Source organism: Mustela nigripes, chromosome 13 (genome assembly GCF_022355385.1).
Source record: "Mustela nigripes isolate SB6536 chromosome 13, MUSNIG.SB6536, whole genome shotgun sequence".
Classification (NCBI taxonomy): domain Eukaryota; kingdom Metazoa; phylum Chordata; class Mammalia; order Carnivora; family Mustelidae; genus Mustela; species Mustela nigripes.
In genome coordinates, this window is record NC_081569.1 from 44,495,837 (window position 1) to 44,513,508 (window position 17,672).

At 47.6% G+C, this 17,672-nt stretch overlaps 1 protein-coding gene and 1 long non-coding RNA gene across 2 annotated transcripts in view; one reads left to right on the plus strand and one right to left on the minus strand.

The window, feature by feature from the left end:
- Window positions 1–10,582, minus strand: part of PIF1 (PIF1 5'-to-3' DNA helicase) — a 71,946-nt gene extending 61,364 nt beyond the window's left edge. Inside the window, exons 1-2 of the mRNA XM_059372253.1 lie at window positions 10,309–10,582; window positions 7,690–7,867 (exon numbers count right to left, since the gene is read on the minus strand). Coding sequence (XP_059228236.1) covers window positions 7,690–7,867; window positions 10,309–10,462 — 332 coding nt within the window. The 5' untranslated portion in view covers window positions 10,463–10,582. The remainder of the gene's footprint in view (window positions 1–7,689; window positions 7,868–10,308) is intronic.
- Window positions 10,052–17,120, plus strand: LOC131999523 (uncharacterized). Its single transcript, XR_009399067.1, has 2 exons — window positions 10,052–10,210; window positions 16,916–17,120. It is a non-coding gene; the product is annotated as an uncharacterized LOC131999523 (long non-coding RNA).
- Window positions 17,121–17,672: the final 552 nt, after the last annotated feature.

Here is a 17,672-nt window from a genome sequence, read left to right on the forward strand (position 1 = left end):
CTTATAGGGATGTTAGTAAGAATTAAATTCTATATTACATGGAAGAGTGCTTTGTAAAGCATCTGGTATAAAGAACATGGCCAGTAAATGTTAACTCTCATTCCATTAAACTATAGAACTCCATGGTAGCAGGAAGTAGACTTTTTGCTCCTTGCTATATCACTAGGGTCTGGTGTGGTGCCTGGCACACAGCAGGAGCTTGACAAACATTTGTTGCAAGAATGTCTTGCTCCTCAAATCTGTGCTCTGTCCAACCTTTCCCTTCTCCCCTTTCTCTTTTTGCCTTGCTTGTGACCACGGCATTTTCCGAGGAGACATTTGCTGGAGCAGACAGAATACTGTAGGAGGAGTCGGGTGCCCAACCTCAGCTCTACAACCAGCTCACTGTGTGATCTTGGGCAAGTCACCTCCCCTCCCTTGGTCTGGGTTTCTGCATCAGCAAAATGGGTACAAAAACCTCTGCTGCTCTGCCCCATATCTCTGGTGTAAAGGACAAATGAGAACATGTGAGGAGCTGATCGCAAAGCAGCAAAAAGCCTTCTGCACCCAAGCAGGGGAGGAAGCAGCTGCTGAAGCCATCCATGAAGCATTAGGACTCCACCCCAGAGGATCTGTTTTTGAAGAGGGGCTGAGGGAGAATGCACTGGGGAAACAGCCTTCCTCTTCCCTGAGTGGAAAGGCCTGGTGTTCATGCAGTATCTGTGAACTGAAGCTATTTTTAGGTAGCATAACTGCGATTATGACAGGGCCTCTTCCTGAAGGGGAAGGGTGGGGAGTAGACCTGAGTCATCGGTGGGGCGGGCAGGCTGCACAGGCCAACCTAAGGGTACCCATGGAAGTCAGACCTATCACTCCCACCCCCCAAATTACTCCAGGCCTCTGCCTTCCTCAGATAGCGGCTCCAAAGAGGGCAGTGGGGCGTGCCACCTGCTCCAGGAAGGACTAGGTCAATCATTGGGTTTGGAGCCTGTCAATCATTGTTGGTTTCCAATGAGAGGTGGGCTGTCAGCATCCCTGGGCGGGAACCTGAGGACCCATTGAAAAGGGCAGAAATAAATGGATGGAAAGGATGCCTGACCCACCCTTCCTGCTCCCTGCCCCGTTGGCCCGCTGGAATTAAAGGGCCAGCTAGGGTTTACTGGGCATGGACTGCATGCCCACACTATGGTTAGGGGCTTCATGTGTCCCCTTTTCCTGAAGTCCTCCAATACTGTACCCCTTGGGATAGGGGATTTGCCTCCATTTCATAGATGAGGGCACTGAGGCTGGGTAGGGACCTGACTGACAGCCCCACAGCACTTCTGACAGAGTGTGGAGTTGATGGAGCCAACAGGAAGGGTGATTATTTTCTTTACTGGAAAGACTGGGAAAGGCTTCCCAGAGAAGGCGACATTTGAGCTGGTCTCTAAACAATGAGTGGGATTTAGCTCTCTTGTGAGGCAGGGAGAGGGGAGAAAGCATGCATGTGACACGGGAGGGACAGAGCATGGGCAAAGGCTTGGGGGTGTGACAATGCATGGCTTGTTTGGGGGTGTCAGATAGCTCAAGGTTGCTGGTGAGCCGCAGGGGTGGTAGGGCAGAGGGTGGGGCTGTAGGCCAGCCTACGGGATTTGGGCTTTTTGGGGGTTCCTGCAGAGCTATGCTGTCCCTAAGCATACAGGAAGTGCGGTCATGCAAAGGGGGGGGGGTGGGGTAGCTCACAGCAGAGGAAAGCTAGATGGTGGCCTATAGGACCCAAAAGAAACCAGGTAGGTTTCCTGCCCTGGAGCATGAGTTCAGGCAGTGGCTGGGCCTGGTGGTTCCACTGTCCTCTGCAGGCCTATCCTCAGTCAGGGAGGCCAGCTCCCTGAGCCCTGCAGGGCCCTCTCCTCTTCCCTCTGAGCACCTTCTCTGGGCCAGTGCCACAACACACAGTATTCCCTTTATTCCTCACAGCCACTTGCAAGTTGACTATTATCACACCCATTTCACTGGGGAAGGAAACCGAGGTTTGGAGAGGTTCCAGGACACAGCCTCTCTGGGTGACTTCACGGGGCTCCCACCATCATTCCCCAATGGAAGAATACTCCAGGTCCTGGTTGCAGTCAGGGGGACAACCACCTCCTTCCCCCAGGGTAAAGGAGACCCTGAGGCTGAATTCAGCTGTAACTTATCTGCTTCCCAGGGACAAACTCAAGATGTTAAATCTGCACCCCCTAGAGTTGCACAGTAAGCAGCCCTGGTAATGGAGCGATTTCTCTGGTGATTCTCTTCTCTCCTCTAACTCCACTCTTCCCCCTTTTACTGATCCTTTCCCTCAGAGCAGGGGACCAGAGGCCCGGTGTTTTACCAGGGAGGGAAAGGAAGGAAGGGCAGAAACAGAGGAGGAAGAGAGAGTGTGTGAAGGGCAGCAGAGAGAAAGGGCAGGACTTGTTTCTTGGCTCTCAGAAACTGAAACCAAAAGTCCTGGCAGGAGTCCATGTGAAAGGCAGGTCTGTAGCAAAACGCTAAGGTTGCAGAGCTGTGCTAAGGGAGCAAAGCCACCATATCTGGGCAGCAGCCTTGATCAGAGATATTCTAGCCAAAACCTTGTGTTGCCTCTACCAGGCCTTGCTCCTCCATCTGGACAAGCAGTATACAAGGCAAGGGTGTTTTCTCTGAGGATTCACACAGCCGCTCCAGACCTAACAGTGCCCAGCACGGGGGAGGGGGGGGGGCGAGGATCATTGCTGGAGCAGGCAGAGGGTGCTGCTCAAGCCAGTGAGTCACTGAATGACCCGGGAGTGGATGACCCTTAGCTTTGGCTGGTGTTAGTGTCTCTGAGGACATACACACACCCATAAAGCTGGGGCAGGTGGCATCTGTGTACCTGGCCCTATTTCCCCAAGTCAAGCTTAGGACATGTGGAGTACCATGGATTTTTGTGACCCCCACCCCCGATTGTAAGAAGTCAATTCAGTGCTACCATATTGGATTCTTTGGGTCGTTCGATGCTTTATCCAACAATGGGACAGGATGTCCCAGAATTAAAACCCAAGACTGTCTTTAAAAATTCAGATTGTGTGGTCCCTATTTCTTGTGACCTGTATGATTCAACAAGCCAGTCGTGTCCCTGAATCTCTGGTGTTACCCCTCCTTGGCGGTTTCCTGAATCTTCTACATAGGAAAGGATGAGGCTCCCAGAGCACTGTGGCTCCCAGCTCCAGACTGGGCAGCCCCTGTGAGCTGAGACTATTTAACTCATCTTTGTACCTCCCATGAAGACAGGTGCCTCCCCTCCCCTGGGGATTCTTAGAGTATAAGCTCCTGGCTTCTCTATGTGTTTCCTTATGGGCTGACACCTACTCTGTGCGGGCCTCACAGTGGAAGGGAAGAAGGGGACAACAGCAGGGGTGGGAGTAGATGGATGGCTCAGGGCACAGGGGAAACTGACTCCACCGTTTCCTAGCCTGTAGTCCTGGAGAAGTTCCATTTCTCTCTGAACCTCCGTTTCTTCACCTAGAGATTGGGATGATTTGAATAGCTCTTTTGGGGCACCTGGATGGCTCAGTGGGTTAAGCCTCTGCCTTCGGTTCAGGTCATGGTTTCGGGGTTCTGGGATCAAGCCCCACATCAGGCTCTGGCAGGGAGCCTGCTTCCCCCTCTCTCTCTGCCTGCCTCTCTGCCTACTTGTACGCTGTCTCTCTCTGTCAAATAAATGAATAAGTAGCTCTTTTACTGAGCATGTACTGTGGGTCAGGCACTGTGTTAAATGTATTGCATTGAGTAACTTCTTCAGAAACTACTTATGAGGATCTCCAATGTGGGAGGGACACCAGGAGGTCAGCTGAGGGAATGGAGACGTGGAGTGTTAGGTGACTGCCCAAGGTCAGATGCGGACCAGTGGGAGAGAGTATACCTCAGAACCCACTCTTATAACTGACCATCAGTGCTAGATGGACCCCCGCGGACTTGGGTGGATGGGCCTGAGAAGATCTCAGCATGGAGCCAGCTCAGGGGACGTCTAGATGGTGGTGCTATTATCAGTGGAGGCCAGGTCTGGCTGGTCCAGAAGGCACTCAGCTGGTATCCAGTGGCTGAGGCAGTGACAACCTCGCCAAGTGATTCCACAGGATGTTGTGGGAGGAGGCCCTCCAAACCGGAATTCTGAAAGACCATGTCCAGCAAGAGGGGCCAAGGCTGACAAAGTCCCTGAGGATGGGCCATCCCTGGGCAGGCTCTTCACTTGAGGCCTCAGATGGCCCCACAGAGGCCTGGAGCTTGAGAGGAAGCCAGCCAAGAGAATGACGGAAGAAGAAGGAGGTCATGTTTGAGTCTGGCTGACCCACAGGGCCCAGGCTGAAGAGTGTGGATCTAGGCGTACCCCCAGAAAGCTGGTCACTAGAGGAGCAATAGTCAGCTCACTGGGGCTGCCTCTTGGGATCTGGCTTTGCCCCTGTTCCCAGTGCCCCAGACCCAGAATCTACTCCTATCCTAGGGTCAAGGACCAGCAGAGAGATGGCCCCAAGTAGAGGGGCTGAGATCTGTTCAAGAACCCCACCTGGAAGTGGCTGGCAGACCAGTCGGCACGCCGGAGAAGAGATGGGTCTGCGGCCCCCAGAGGGACAGACGTGAAGGCCAGGCTGGATGGGTGCAGGGCCGCCACACGAAACCTAGCAGCCCAGACAAGTCCAATAGGCCAGAGACCCTGAAGCACCCTTGCCTCCTTGTTCTTGAACCCCCACATCTAACCTGCTAGCAAATCCTGTGGGCTCATGTCTTCCCTCCTGCCATCTCAGCCACCTGAGATACTGCAATAGCCCCTTCACTGGCCTCCCTGTTTCCACCTCTGAGCCCCCACAGCTGGCTCTCCACATAGCAGCAGAGCAATAGTGTTGAAGAACAGCCTTCTCAGTTGGGGCCTCCAGTGGCCTTACCTCCCAAAACCCACCTCTTTAATACCATGTGCTAATCCTCTCTCCTCCCCTCTGCTCCAGCCACTCTGGCCTCTTGCTTTTCTTCAAAACGTTCAGATATACCAGGGCACCTGGGGTGGCTCAGGCAGTTGAGTGTCCAACTCTTGATTTCAGCTCAGGTCACGATCTTAGGGTCATGAGATGGAGCCCCACGTTGGGGAGTCTGCTTAAAGATTCTCCCTCTGCTCCTCCCCCTGCTCATTCGCTTAATAAATAAATAAATCTCAAAAACAAACAAACAAACAAACAAAAAGTTCGGATGTAACTTTCCCTCTCCGGGCCTTTGCACTGGTAATCCCCTCTGCAGAGAGTACCCTTCCCTTAGGTATCTACACAGCAAACCACCTTCCTGCCTTCGTGCCCACGCAGGTGCCACTGTGTTTCTCAGGGTTCCAGCAGAACACTGCACTCCAGTTAGGATTATTCGAGGACTGTTCGCAAAGGTGTGAGTAGGATGTAAGGACATCCCAAGGGAGAGTGCTATGCCCAAGTGCGGGGGGCATGGGGCAACTTTACCACTCCCAGGCTTGAGGGGGAAGGAAGGAAGGGGTTGCTGGAAACAGGAAAAAGAGTACTGTGGGAGAGGGCCCCCAGACAGGAGCTGTGACCCTTCAGGGAAGGAGCCAGGAGAACAAGCACCTGGCGCTCCTTCCTGGCCTTCCTGCACGGGGTCCCCACTGGTGAGCCAAGCTGAAGGGCAAATGGATGTTCCCCAGAAACAATGACTTCCTTCTCCGCTGCTCCCACCCCCAGCCCCCAAGTCCTTTTACCTCGCCCTCTAGTCTTCCGGAGCACTTATCTCCTGATATTTCACATTTTCACCACAGTTATTTTATGTCTATCAGCTCCAGAAGGACAGGAATTTTGCTCTACTGCATCCCAAGGACACAGATGGGCATATAGCAGGCACTTAACAAATGATCAGGGAATACACGAGTGCCACTCAGTCTCCCTGGGTGCCTGTGGGCAAGCCTCTGGGCCCTTGCCTGGGTAAGGAGGAGCTGGATGCTGCAGTCTGAGGCCCCAGGGTGGCCAGAAGCCAGTGGAGCCCAGCAGGGTTGGGAAGGCAAGCCTGAAGGTCTGTGCCCAGAGCCACCACCCATACCTGTGGTTCCCAGAGCAGATCCCTGCCTCTCCCCATGGCTGTGATGTTGAGACCAGTAGGATGGTCCCTGGCCAAGGCCTTACTACTTGGTTTCTTGAACAAGGTGCTGCTCTGTGAAATCTCTTACTTCCTGAACCAGCTCTCTGAGGTAACATCTGGCCCCTCTCCTGGGCCTCCAAGAAATGTTTCCTTTAGGGAGGCCAGAACTCACCCTGCACGGAGGTCTGGGATTGTACCTTTGGGCTGTTTTCTAGGCATCCCTTGGCCAGGCCTTGGGTTCCCAAGGACAGGCCTGTGCCCCTTGCTGGGCTCTTGGGCTCCCTTCCCTACAGGTGCCCAGGGTACTGGGGCCTACCTGAGATGGCACTACCACCCCTCAATAAGCCCCAATGTCCTACAGAATAGAAGACCCCGGGGCAACTAGGTGGCTCAGTGGGTTAAGCCTCTGTCTTCGGCTCGGGTCGTGATCTCAGGGTCCTGGGATTGAGCCCCTCATGGGGCTCTCTGCTCAGCAGGAAGCCTGCTTCCCACTCTCTCTCTGGCTGCCTCTCTGCCTACTTGTGATCTCTGTCAAGTAAATAAATAAAATCTTAAAAAAAAAAAAAAAAGAATAGAAGACCCAAAACAAAGTGATGACCAACCCTGCCCTCCAATTGTAAAGTTGTGCATTTTCTCTAAGGGGTTTATCAATTGAAAGCTATTTCAAGCCAAATACCAACACGATTGGGGAGGGAGCTTCAGAAAATGATATTAATCTTCCTCTGTAAAAATAAACATTTGAAACTAGCACGAAAATTCTGAAAAAGGGAGGAACACACCACAGAAAACCCAGAAGTCTTAAAGTAAAACACTGATTATTTGAACATGTTTAAAAAAAAAAAAAAATTAAAGGGGCACCTGGGTGGCTCAGTGGGTTAAGCCTCTGTCTTTGGCTCAGGTCATGATCCCAAGGTCCTGGGATGGAGCCCCGCATCATGCTCTCTGCTCAGCAGGGAGCCTGCTTCCCTTCCTCTCTCTCTGCCTACTTGTGATTTTTGTCTGTCAAATAAATAAAATCTTTAATAAAAAAAAAAAATTAAAAACCCAAATGGAGAAAAGTTAAAAGACCAAACACTGGGAACACTATTTGTAAGAGAATGTCAGATAAAGAGCTAATATACTTAATATACACATTTTAGAAGTCAACATGAAAAAGAGGTAACCAAATTAAAAAATGGGCAATTCATAAAGAAAGAAAAATTCCAGATGAACAGTAAATACATGAAAAGATGCTCACCTTCACTCATAATTTAAGAAACAGATAACAAAGTAGCAATGAAATGCCATTTTCAACTGCCAGATTGGCACCAATGAAAGGTTTTGCAACGTATAGTGTTGGTGAGGGTATGGGGAGACAGCCCCAAACATTGCAGGAATGTAAACTAACCAGCATATTGGAGGGCAATTTGGAAATAGCTACTGTGGTGGAATAAAGGTGATCACAAATTCTTTGACAGTTCTCCCATAGAGAAAGGAGGTCGGCGATCCTTTCCTTTGAATTTGGGCTGGTGTTTACGTTCTCTGGCCAATAAAATCTAGCAAAAGTGACACTGTTATAGTTCCAAGCATATCCCTTAACTTGCCCAGCAGGTTCTACATCCTGCCTCTTACCTGAACTGCAATGACCAGCTGTGAGAAGCCCAAAGCATGCAGGGGAGTCCTGGAGGGGATGGCATCACTTGCAGAGGGAGGTCAAGAAGTGGTGAGGCCTTGTCCTGTGAGTAAGGAGGCTGGCTTGGCAGAGAAGCAAAAATAAACCGTCCAGCTAAGCCCTTCCTGAATTCCTCACCTGCAAAATTGTGAATAAGATAAAGCGGTGGCTTTAGGCATTGTATTTGGGGGTGGTTTGTCCTACAGCAATAAGTAACTAGAACAGCTATCCAAATTTAAATTTACACTTTGACCCAGCGATTTGACTTCTATGAATCTAACCTACCAAAATGTTTGCACGATGCACAAAAATACCTGACCAAAGAGGTTCATTGCAGCAATGTTTGTGATAGGTAGCACAATGCTGGAAACAAGCTATCTGTCCCTCACCAGGGGAAAGGCTAGTATACCTAGTTAATGATATATACTGTACCTACTGAAAACCTAAACCAAGAAAAAGTGCTCTCTGTAGTCCTATGAGCCTAGAGTGACACACAGAATGGTTAAGAGCATGGATTCTGACACTGTAAACACTGGTTCTGCCATACGTGATCTGTGCGACTTAGGGAAAACTGTTTAACGACTCTATTCTATAATTTCCTTACTTGTAAACTGAAGATGATAATCATAGCACCTCTTTCAGAGGGCCGTGGTGCGAAATAAATGTGTTAAAATGATAAGCCTCGTGTTGCTCTGTGCAATACGTACTTTGAAGATGGAAAGGGGCCGAACTTAAAGTGGGTTGGAGCAGACTTTTAATATTCTTAAGGGCCTGCAAAGCAAAGGATCTGCCATTTTGCCATCCTGAGATGGGCAAGGGAGATTTGACAAAGACTGAAAGGCAGCAGTGGGAGAATGTTTTCAGAGAAATGGACTCACACTATACTCCCTGTTCTGTTTCTTGCTATCTCTTAGGCATTCTTCCTACCTCAGCACTTATAGACCCATTCATTTCTTTTTTTAACAACTGCTCAGTATTGCCTTGTATGGCCGCACCTCAATATATTTTCATCCTCTAGTTTTTTCCAGATTTACTGAAAAAACAAAAACAAAAAAACAAAACTGACCTACATCACTGTATAAGTTGCCTTAAACTTTGATTTACATATATTGTAAAATGATCACTAACCCCTACTGGTGGACTCTGGAGTTTCTTCTTTCCTACAGTTACAAACAACACCACACCAAATGTCCTTACACATTTATTTTTGCCCTAGCACTGCTATGATTTCTGTAGAAGATGTAGATTCTTCAAAATGGAGTTTTGAATGGAGTTTTGTGGATTCTTCAAAATGGAGTGTAAAGTATATATACACCTAAAAAAATTCTGATGGCTCTGATCAAATTGTTTCAATATCTGGTCCCATTCCCCATCCCCACTGCATTTGTTTTCACAACTCTGTCTCTTTGTGCTTATTATTGTTATTTTTTAGACGAACTTTAGTATAATTTTGCAAAGTATTAATTGGCCTTGTTTTTGAATTAATACAGCAACGAATCAAGTTCCATTGTCTGCCTTGAAAAATTCAGTCTGGTAGGGATGGGGGTGCAAAGAGGTATCCCGTGGCTGGGGGTAGTAGCTGCAAAATAAAGCAGTCACTCCATCAAGGCTATAGGGCTGGCACTGAAGGCTGGACCATGAGTTTTAGGAGCCCCCAGGAGAGAGCAGCACTGGGGTCTGAGACAATCAGGGAGGCCTCCGAAGAGGTTTCGTGCCCAGCCTTTGCACTGGTTCCAGAGCATTTTTTAGAACGCTGACTCACTGAATGCTCACGGTAGCCCTTAGCATTAGGTGGTATTATTATTTCCACCTTCCAGATGAGGAAACTGAGACCTGGAGAATGAAAGTCTTGCCCAGCTCCAGCCTTTGAGCTCTTGGCTTCCCTTTTCCTCTCTGTTGATTGTACTTTCCCTATCCCTGCCTCAGGACACTGCCCGTGGCGGGGTGGCCTTCTTAAAGAGGCTGGAACGCAGACCCCAGGCCACACCGCGCTGCCCCACCTCCGGGCCCACAACTCCCGGGCATCCCCGCCCTCGTTCAGGCAAACACCTCTGGAACATCCGTGCTGCAGTATTCAAATGCACATTACCCTGGCCGGAACCCATTTCCGTCAATCGCCAAACTCTGAACAGCATTATCGTATCTTGGGCGCTCAGGCTGACGAAGGCCTGGGACTCTCCCGGGAGGTCCTTAGTGAAGGGGGAAGTCAGGGAAGTGGGAATTAAACTGGCAGCTCACCCGCCGATACGGGGTCCTGACATCCCAGCAACTCTGCCGCCTTTCACCCCCCCCCCCCCCCCCCCCCGGGGCCAAGTCCTTGCCTGGCGGCCAACCGCCTGCGCTGCGATTCTGGGGAAAACCTCACAAAACAGAGTAGCAGGAAGCCGGCGTGGAGAACCAGCTCCGAGAGACTCGGAGGCTGCGGGCAGTCCCACTTCTCCGCGAGGCTCCTCCGTGGCAGGCGGACCCAGCCAAGCTCAGGTCAGACTGGCGTCTGTAATTCCCCGCAGCTGGCTCTCACGCTCCTCCCGCCTCGGTCGCGCTCGTGCGGGAGGTGGGGCGGAATAAGGTGCGCACACCTGGGACAATTACGGTATTTACCGCCGGCAGCTCTTGGCCGGCTCTGGCTCCCCCGTGTGTCGACCGCAGGAACTGCAGTTGGGCCGAACGGAGAAGCTGCTTGAGCGGCCGCCGCCTGACTTTCGCCCTTGTCTGGCTCCTCCAATCCCGCATGCCTGCTTGCTCTGGTTTCTAGGGTTGCCCCCAAAGCGCTTTTCTTCCCGGAGAGCGCGCGCACGCGCGCGCCTGCAGCCGGGGTGCCCTAGGGACTCACATGGCAGCGCCACGTGGACCACCCAGTTCGCCTTCGGAGAGAGGCATGCCGGGATTCCACTCGCCTGTTTTCAGTGTGTCCTTGGGAGAGTCATTAACCTCTGCACTTCGCTTGCCTCCTCGGTAAAATGGAGCTTAAATTTACTGCGTCTTACTTCACAGGGTTGTCCAGACGATTCAGCGGGTTAGGTGGCAGGTAATGATTACCACCATAATAAGTCACTCGCTGTGTGCCAGGGACTGCTTTAGGCATTTTGAAAGGGCCCTATAGAAAAGTATCACCCATAGATGAAGAAATTGAGATTTAATGATTTGCCCAGAGTCACATGGCTGGAGAGTAGCAGAACGGCGACCAGACTCAGGAATATGAGTACACAAGGGATGGGAAGTGTGGGTGGGGTCCAAGGTTTGTAAGTTTAGGGGGGTGCCCAGAGGCCTGAAAAATAAAACAGCCAGCCTTCGTTAATCAATGCTTTCTTGCTCTAATGAATTATTCATCCCATCTTAGTATCATGCTTGCTTGGGCAGGGAACTAAAAGACCATCCAGGCTGACTTCCTTGTGAAGATAGGGAGAGACTTCTCCAGGGTCACATGGCTGGGCAGAGCAGAACAGAGCTGGACCTCAGTCCTAGCCCTATGCTGGGGCTGCTTCCCCCTTTCCTTCCCCTCTGGGTAAGCAACACTCAAACTACCCACTCCGTACTGGCACTTCTCCAGGGGCTGCCCACTGGCCACTCCTGACCTTACTTGGTAAGAACCTTCTGCCATTCCCCTCCTTCTCCCTTCTCCAGGCATTCCAGGCCTCTCTCCCCTGAAGGACTAATGGCTTCCAAGTGCTGACACATGACCAGTAAATATTTTGCCATTGTCTCTGTGTATGTAACTTTTTTCCTTTTGTTAGAATGGGGCTAGCTGGGGGACCTGGGTGGCTCAGTCGGTTAAGCAAGCATCTGCCTTGGGCTCAGGTCATGATCCCACTGCCTTTTGCTCAGGTTGTGATCCCAGGGTCATGGGATCAAGCCCTGCATCAGGCTCCCTGCTCTGCCGGGAGCCTGTTTCTTTCCCTCTGCTGTTCCCTCTGCTTGTACTCTCTCACGCTCACTCTCTCTCACATAAATAAATAAATAAATAAAATCTTAAAAAAAAAAAGTGGGGCTAGCTATGGTAGCTACACTTGTGGTGAGCATAGTTTTATAAATTGTATAAACTCATCAGATTGAAATTAATGTAACATTGTGTGTCAGCTATCCTCAACTATACTCAACTATACAAAGAAGGAAAGAGAGAGAAAGGGGCTTATATATAAATATAATATATAATGAGTGATTTCTAGTGTCATCTTTGGGCATATGAATCATGGATGTATTTTTCCTTGTTTGTATTTTAAATTTTCTTTGGTAATGAACAACCATCACTTTATGAGTAAGACAAGAAATAAAACTTGTTTCAAAATCCTTTCAAGAAAAAGGCCAACAATAATAAAGAAAATGAGCTAGAAATAAGAATGGATTGTTCTCAGGAAAAAAATGAAAATGGTTTTTAAACATAGGCAAGATCACTGACTTTGTTCGTAATGACAGAAATGCAAATTAAAATTACATACATGGGCTGCCTGCTCAGCAGGGAGTCTGTTTCTCCCTGTCCCTCTGTCCCTTCCCCTGGTCATGCTCTCTCTCTCTCTCTGTCAAATAAATAAAATATTTATTTTAAAAGATAAAATAAAAGATTTTATTTATTTATTTGACAGACAGAGAGCACAAGTAGGCAGAGAGGCAGGCAGAGAGAGTTGGGGGAAGCAGGCCAGGCAGAGAGCTCGATGCAGGACTTGATCCCAGGATCCTGGGATCACGACCTGAGCAAAAGGCAGTGGCTTAACCCACTGAGCCACCCAGGCACCCAAATAAAATCTTTTTAAAAAGTTATACTGAGTTACCATTTTTTACCTATCAGATTGGCAAAAATCCAAGTTTGACAGGATGTCCTATTGGGAAAGTTGTGAGGAAACAGGCATTCTCATATGTTGCTGATGGAGTACAAAACAATACAGATTCTGTGGAGGGCATTTGGCAATTGCTAGCAAAATCACATTTGCATTTACCCTTTAACACAGCAACCCTGCTTCTAAGAATAGATCCCATAGATGCAGTGGTTAATAAAAAAAAGCCAAATGATACATGCATGAGGCTATTCATTGTAACTCTACTGTAATAGCCAAAGATTGGAAATAGGGCAGGTGCCATCAGAAGGCACTGGTTGGCTAAGCCACACAATGGAGGACTCTGAGGCAGCAAAAAGAACAAGGAAGATCACAACAGACCATTGCAGAGAGATCACCTGGGTGGGTTTTTTGGTGGGTAAAGGATGTGGGTGTCCACAGTAGGCAAATCTGTAGAGATAGAGGGTAGATTAGTGGTTGCCTGGGGCTCTGGTGGTGACAGAGGTGGGGGCAGTGAGAGCTAAAAGGTATGGGGTTTCTTTTTTTGGTGATGAAAATGTTCTAAAATTGAATGGTGACGAGAATACAACCCTGAACAATACTAAAAACCACTGAATTGTACACTTATATGTGTGGATTGTATGGTGTGTTAGATCTCAAACTTGTCAAAAAAAAAAAGGCAAAAGGCAAAATGAGACAACTGTGTATAATATGCTATTGTAGGAAAGGGAAAGTATATATCTATGTCATGTCACATATACATATATATGATTTAAATTAAACAATATAAGGTTAAGCAACAACAACAGAAAAGGTTATTGTGTTGGTCAGGATTCAGTTAGAGAGCAGAATCACTCTAAGATTACAGGATGGGGGCTTTATCATAGCAATGTGCTTTGCACGATTGTGGAAGGAGCTGGTGAAGACAGTGACTGCAAGGGGAGGGAATCAGAGGAGTCACTAGCCGGTCAGTCTGAGAAACCCAGTATGTCTAGCTGCCCAAATGGATCCACAGCGGAAGGTGCAGGGGCCTCTGTTGGAAGCTGTGTCCTCTACATAGAGGATGCCCCTGGGTCTGCCTCTGAGCATCGGTGGTAGCCAGGGGCTGCTTTGGTCAGTAGGATCATCAGAGGGGAAGAAAAACTAGATGTGAATGAAGGAGAGCAAGAACCAACTGGAAACTGCTGGGCTATGACAACTGACCGTGACAACCTTCAGAGACTTGACTTTGAAACTATAAATATTTTACATAATTATTAAACAAAATTAACGTTTAAAAAAGCAAAAATGAAACAAACTTCTGATTTTTTTTCTCCAAACCTATGCTATGTTGAGTTGGTGACATAACCACACAGGTAGGAACTATCCCAAGTGATCTCAAAACAGTAATGTGATTATAAGCCCTTAGTGGGATATATTCAAATGACAAGAAAATCCTTTTTATTTTTAAGTAGGCTTCACGCCTATCAAGGAGCCCAACATGAGGCTTTAACTCAAGACCCTGAGATCAAGACCTGACCTGGGATCAAGAGTCAGACCAACTGAGCCACCCAGGCACGCTCCCTCTGCCCCCTTTTCAAGTAAACCTTTCATTCAACATAGGGCTGAAACTCACAACCCTGAGATCATGAGCTGCACGCTCTAGGGACTGAGGCAGCGAGGGGCCCCAACGAGACAAACTTTTAAAAATACTTCAACAGTGTTCAGGAATCATATTGTTGGTTTTTATGTTGGAATTGTTATTCTGAAACTTTTGTGAGTATATTGTGGTTAAAGTGAACGACGAATTATGTTGCCATCACTGAGAAGTGGGACTTCCAACATAGGAGAAAGAAAATACAGATGTAATTTTTATAACATTAGGTAAAAACCCTGTTGTCTTGAATTTGAGCTTATAGTCATTCAGTGATGAGTATGAACTAGTGATGCATTTTTTTTTTTTTTTATTTATTTATTTGAAAGAGAGACAGTAAGAGAGAACATGAGTGAGGAGAAGGTCAGAGGGAGAAGCAGACTCCCCATGGAGCTGGGAGCCTGATGTGGGACTCGATCCTGGGACTCCAGGATCATGACCTGAGCCGAAGGGAGTCATCCAACCAACTGAGCCACCCAGGCGCCCGAACTAGTGATGCATTTTATCAGGAAACAAACAAATGAGACATTTCCTAGCTCTATCCACTGGAAGTTCCTAGAAATAAGACCAACCCAGTAGCAATGATCATCCCTAGTGCCCAGACTCTGGTCTCTCGATATCTTTCCCGCTAAAAGGACCCAAGACTCTTTGGGTCTAGAAATGGCTGATTCTAGGTCTGGGGCTGGGAATGGGCTGGATCAACCTGGAGTATCTTGTCACACCAGAAGCAGGGAAGCTGTTAAAGACTACTGTGGTTGACACAAAAAGGTTTAGTCTCCGGTTTGGCCAAAGAGGCCATAATTTCAGCGTCTATAAGGAAAATAACTTCAGAGGGTTAAACACAGTGAATATGGGCGAATATGAATTTACTTCAATATAATGCAGGGGAGAGAAGGATGTTAACCAAGACAGTTAGCAGCTGAACCTGGATGATAGATATACGGGGTTCATCATATTATTTGCTCTACTTTTATGTATATTTAAATTTTCTATAGTATTCTTTTTTTTTTTTTTACAAAATTCCTATCTCTTAGATAAGGCAAATATGGCAAAATTATATGTGATACTATTCTTTCAACTTTTCTGTAGATTTGAAAATTTTCTAAGTAAAACATTAAGAGGAAAAAAAAAAATCTGTCTTGATACTTTTGCCTCAGCAAGAAGCCTCAAATCTCAGACCTAGGGTCCAATGCCTTGGAAAATAATGCAAGTCTTTTTTTTTTTTAAGTGGGAAGGAATTCAGGAAAGTTCAGATTGTTAAAAAAGAAAACCATAGGCCCAAGATGGTGTCACTTTTGCTCAGTCAAGACACCAAACAGCAGCTGAATACCTAACCTAAGTGCAGTTTCAACCTCCCGCAGAAACATAGTCTCTGTTAAATCAGTCAGGGATTTTCTGGTCAGCACCAATGAGGTAATCTGTCACATGAGCCCTCTCCTTGCTTCCAACAATCCTTTCTTTTCTTTTGTGAGTAACATCCTTGTCCCACCCGCCTTCCTGTAAAAATGACAGACAAAGCACATGTCTCCCTTCATTGATGGAAGCCCTGAAGATGTAGGTTTGAAGTTCCAAGTGGTCCTTGCAAGGAGTCCAGATACTGTTAGGTTTTCCTCCTAGCTCTGACCTTGCTGGATTTGGGGACTGCTACATTTGGTGCTCTGAGACCATAACATTTCTCTCAGTTCCAGAGAGCTACTAAAAATGGAGCCTAAGTTCTGGGTTGTGAGGCAGCTCCCTGAGGCAAAAGAATCAAGACAAAGACATGATTTTCTCTCTCTCTCTCTCTCCTTTTTTTTTTTTTTTTTTTTTTTTACAATTTTATTTATCTATTAGAGAGAGATCACGAGCATGGGGGAAGGGAAGAGGGAGAAGCAGACTCCCCGCCCAGCATGGAGTCCAATGTGGGATTCCATCCCAAGACCCTGGGATCATGATCTGAGGCCAAAGGCAAAAGAGGCTTAACCTCCTGAGCCACCCAGGTGCCCCGATTTTTTTTCTCTTAATTTTTACTTAGGAAAATTTCAAATCTACAGAAAAGTTGAAAGAATAGTACCATATATTAATATTTTACTATAGCTGCCTTATCTAAGAGATAAGAATTTTGTAAAAAAAAAAAAAATTACTGTAGGGGCACTTGGGTGGCTCAGTGGGTAAAACCTCTGCCTTCAGCTCAGGTCATGATCCCAATGTCCTGGGCTTGAGGCCCGAATCAGGCTCTCTGCTTGGCAGGGAGCCTGCTTCCTCCTCCTCTCTCTCTCTGCCTGCCTCTCTGCCTACTTGTGATCTCTGTCAAATAAAATAAACAATTTTTTTTTAATTACTGTAGAAAATTTCAAATATACATAAACATAGAGCAAATAATATGATGAACTCCATGCTAGTCTGGTGTTCCGTTTGAGTATGAAATGATGAGCAATGAACTCTGAATAGGAATAGGGAGACCCAGTGTTATTTGTGTGTCCCAGAGTTACAGATTGTGACTGCTCGGGAGGCAAAGGCTGCTCGAAGAGGGACAGTGTGGGTAGCGATGGCAAAACTAACATTGGAAGATGCACACTTAAGCCGGTCCAAAAATGACAAAGAACTAATTGTGGAAAAGGAAATGTCAAGTGCAAAGATCCTGAGGCAGGTCAGGGAAAATTTCATTCTGCTGAAAGGAATTTAACAAGTTTAATTTTGTTTTTTCCTCCCCCAGGGAAAGAGGGCTTCAGCTACCTTCATTTGACTCAATCTGTTCTTGACAGATTGATTTGTTGATTAGGTTCTTCTTATCTCTTCACTCAGGCAAAGCTGCCCTGCGGGCAAAGCATCCTGTGATGGGAACCAAAACTACCACCCCCTCAAGCAATAAGGACTGCCCTGATGACTGCAAGCCTCCATGACCAACCCCACAACAGTGACTGACCTGACCTTTACTGCCCACCTGCACGTACCCACTGACTTTTGCCCCACATTTTCCTTATTTAAACTTACAAGTATTCTCAGCACTAAGAGATGGTCTGTGGGTTGCTGGCCTGTGGTCTTCTGGGTGTTGGCCTCACGGAAATTAATTCCTTCCTGGTTTCATCCTCAGTCATTTCTCTGCCTCTGGATTTTGTCAGTGGCCAGGGGACGAATCTGGTCTGCTTGGGACCCCTGGAGTCAGGTGCCCTCACACCTTTAGGCCCCAGCTACATGAGGACTGAAAAAAAAAAAAAAAAAGACATTTGAAATGATGTGCATCATTACTAAGCTAAATAGAGCTCATAAATGAGTATCATTGACGTTATTTTTCCACAGTCAAACCAAGTTTTCCATCACTTTGATATTTCCACCTTGTTTCTAGTAGATGTTAAGGTCAATCACGTCCCTCTGTCACACACACTCATACAGGTCCTGTAGCCACCTCACATGCCCTACCCCCAGCCCTAGCACTATGCTCTCAGGCTCTCTCTCCACCTCTGTTGACTGTGATGGTCTCTGATTTACCTCTTCTGTCCCCCAACCCCACAGTCCCTTTAGCATTAGGGAAGCAGCATGTGTGTGTGGAACTGTCTTCTTT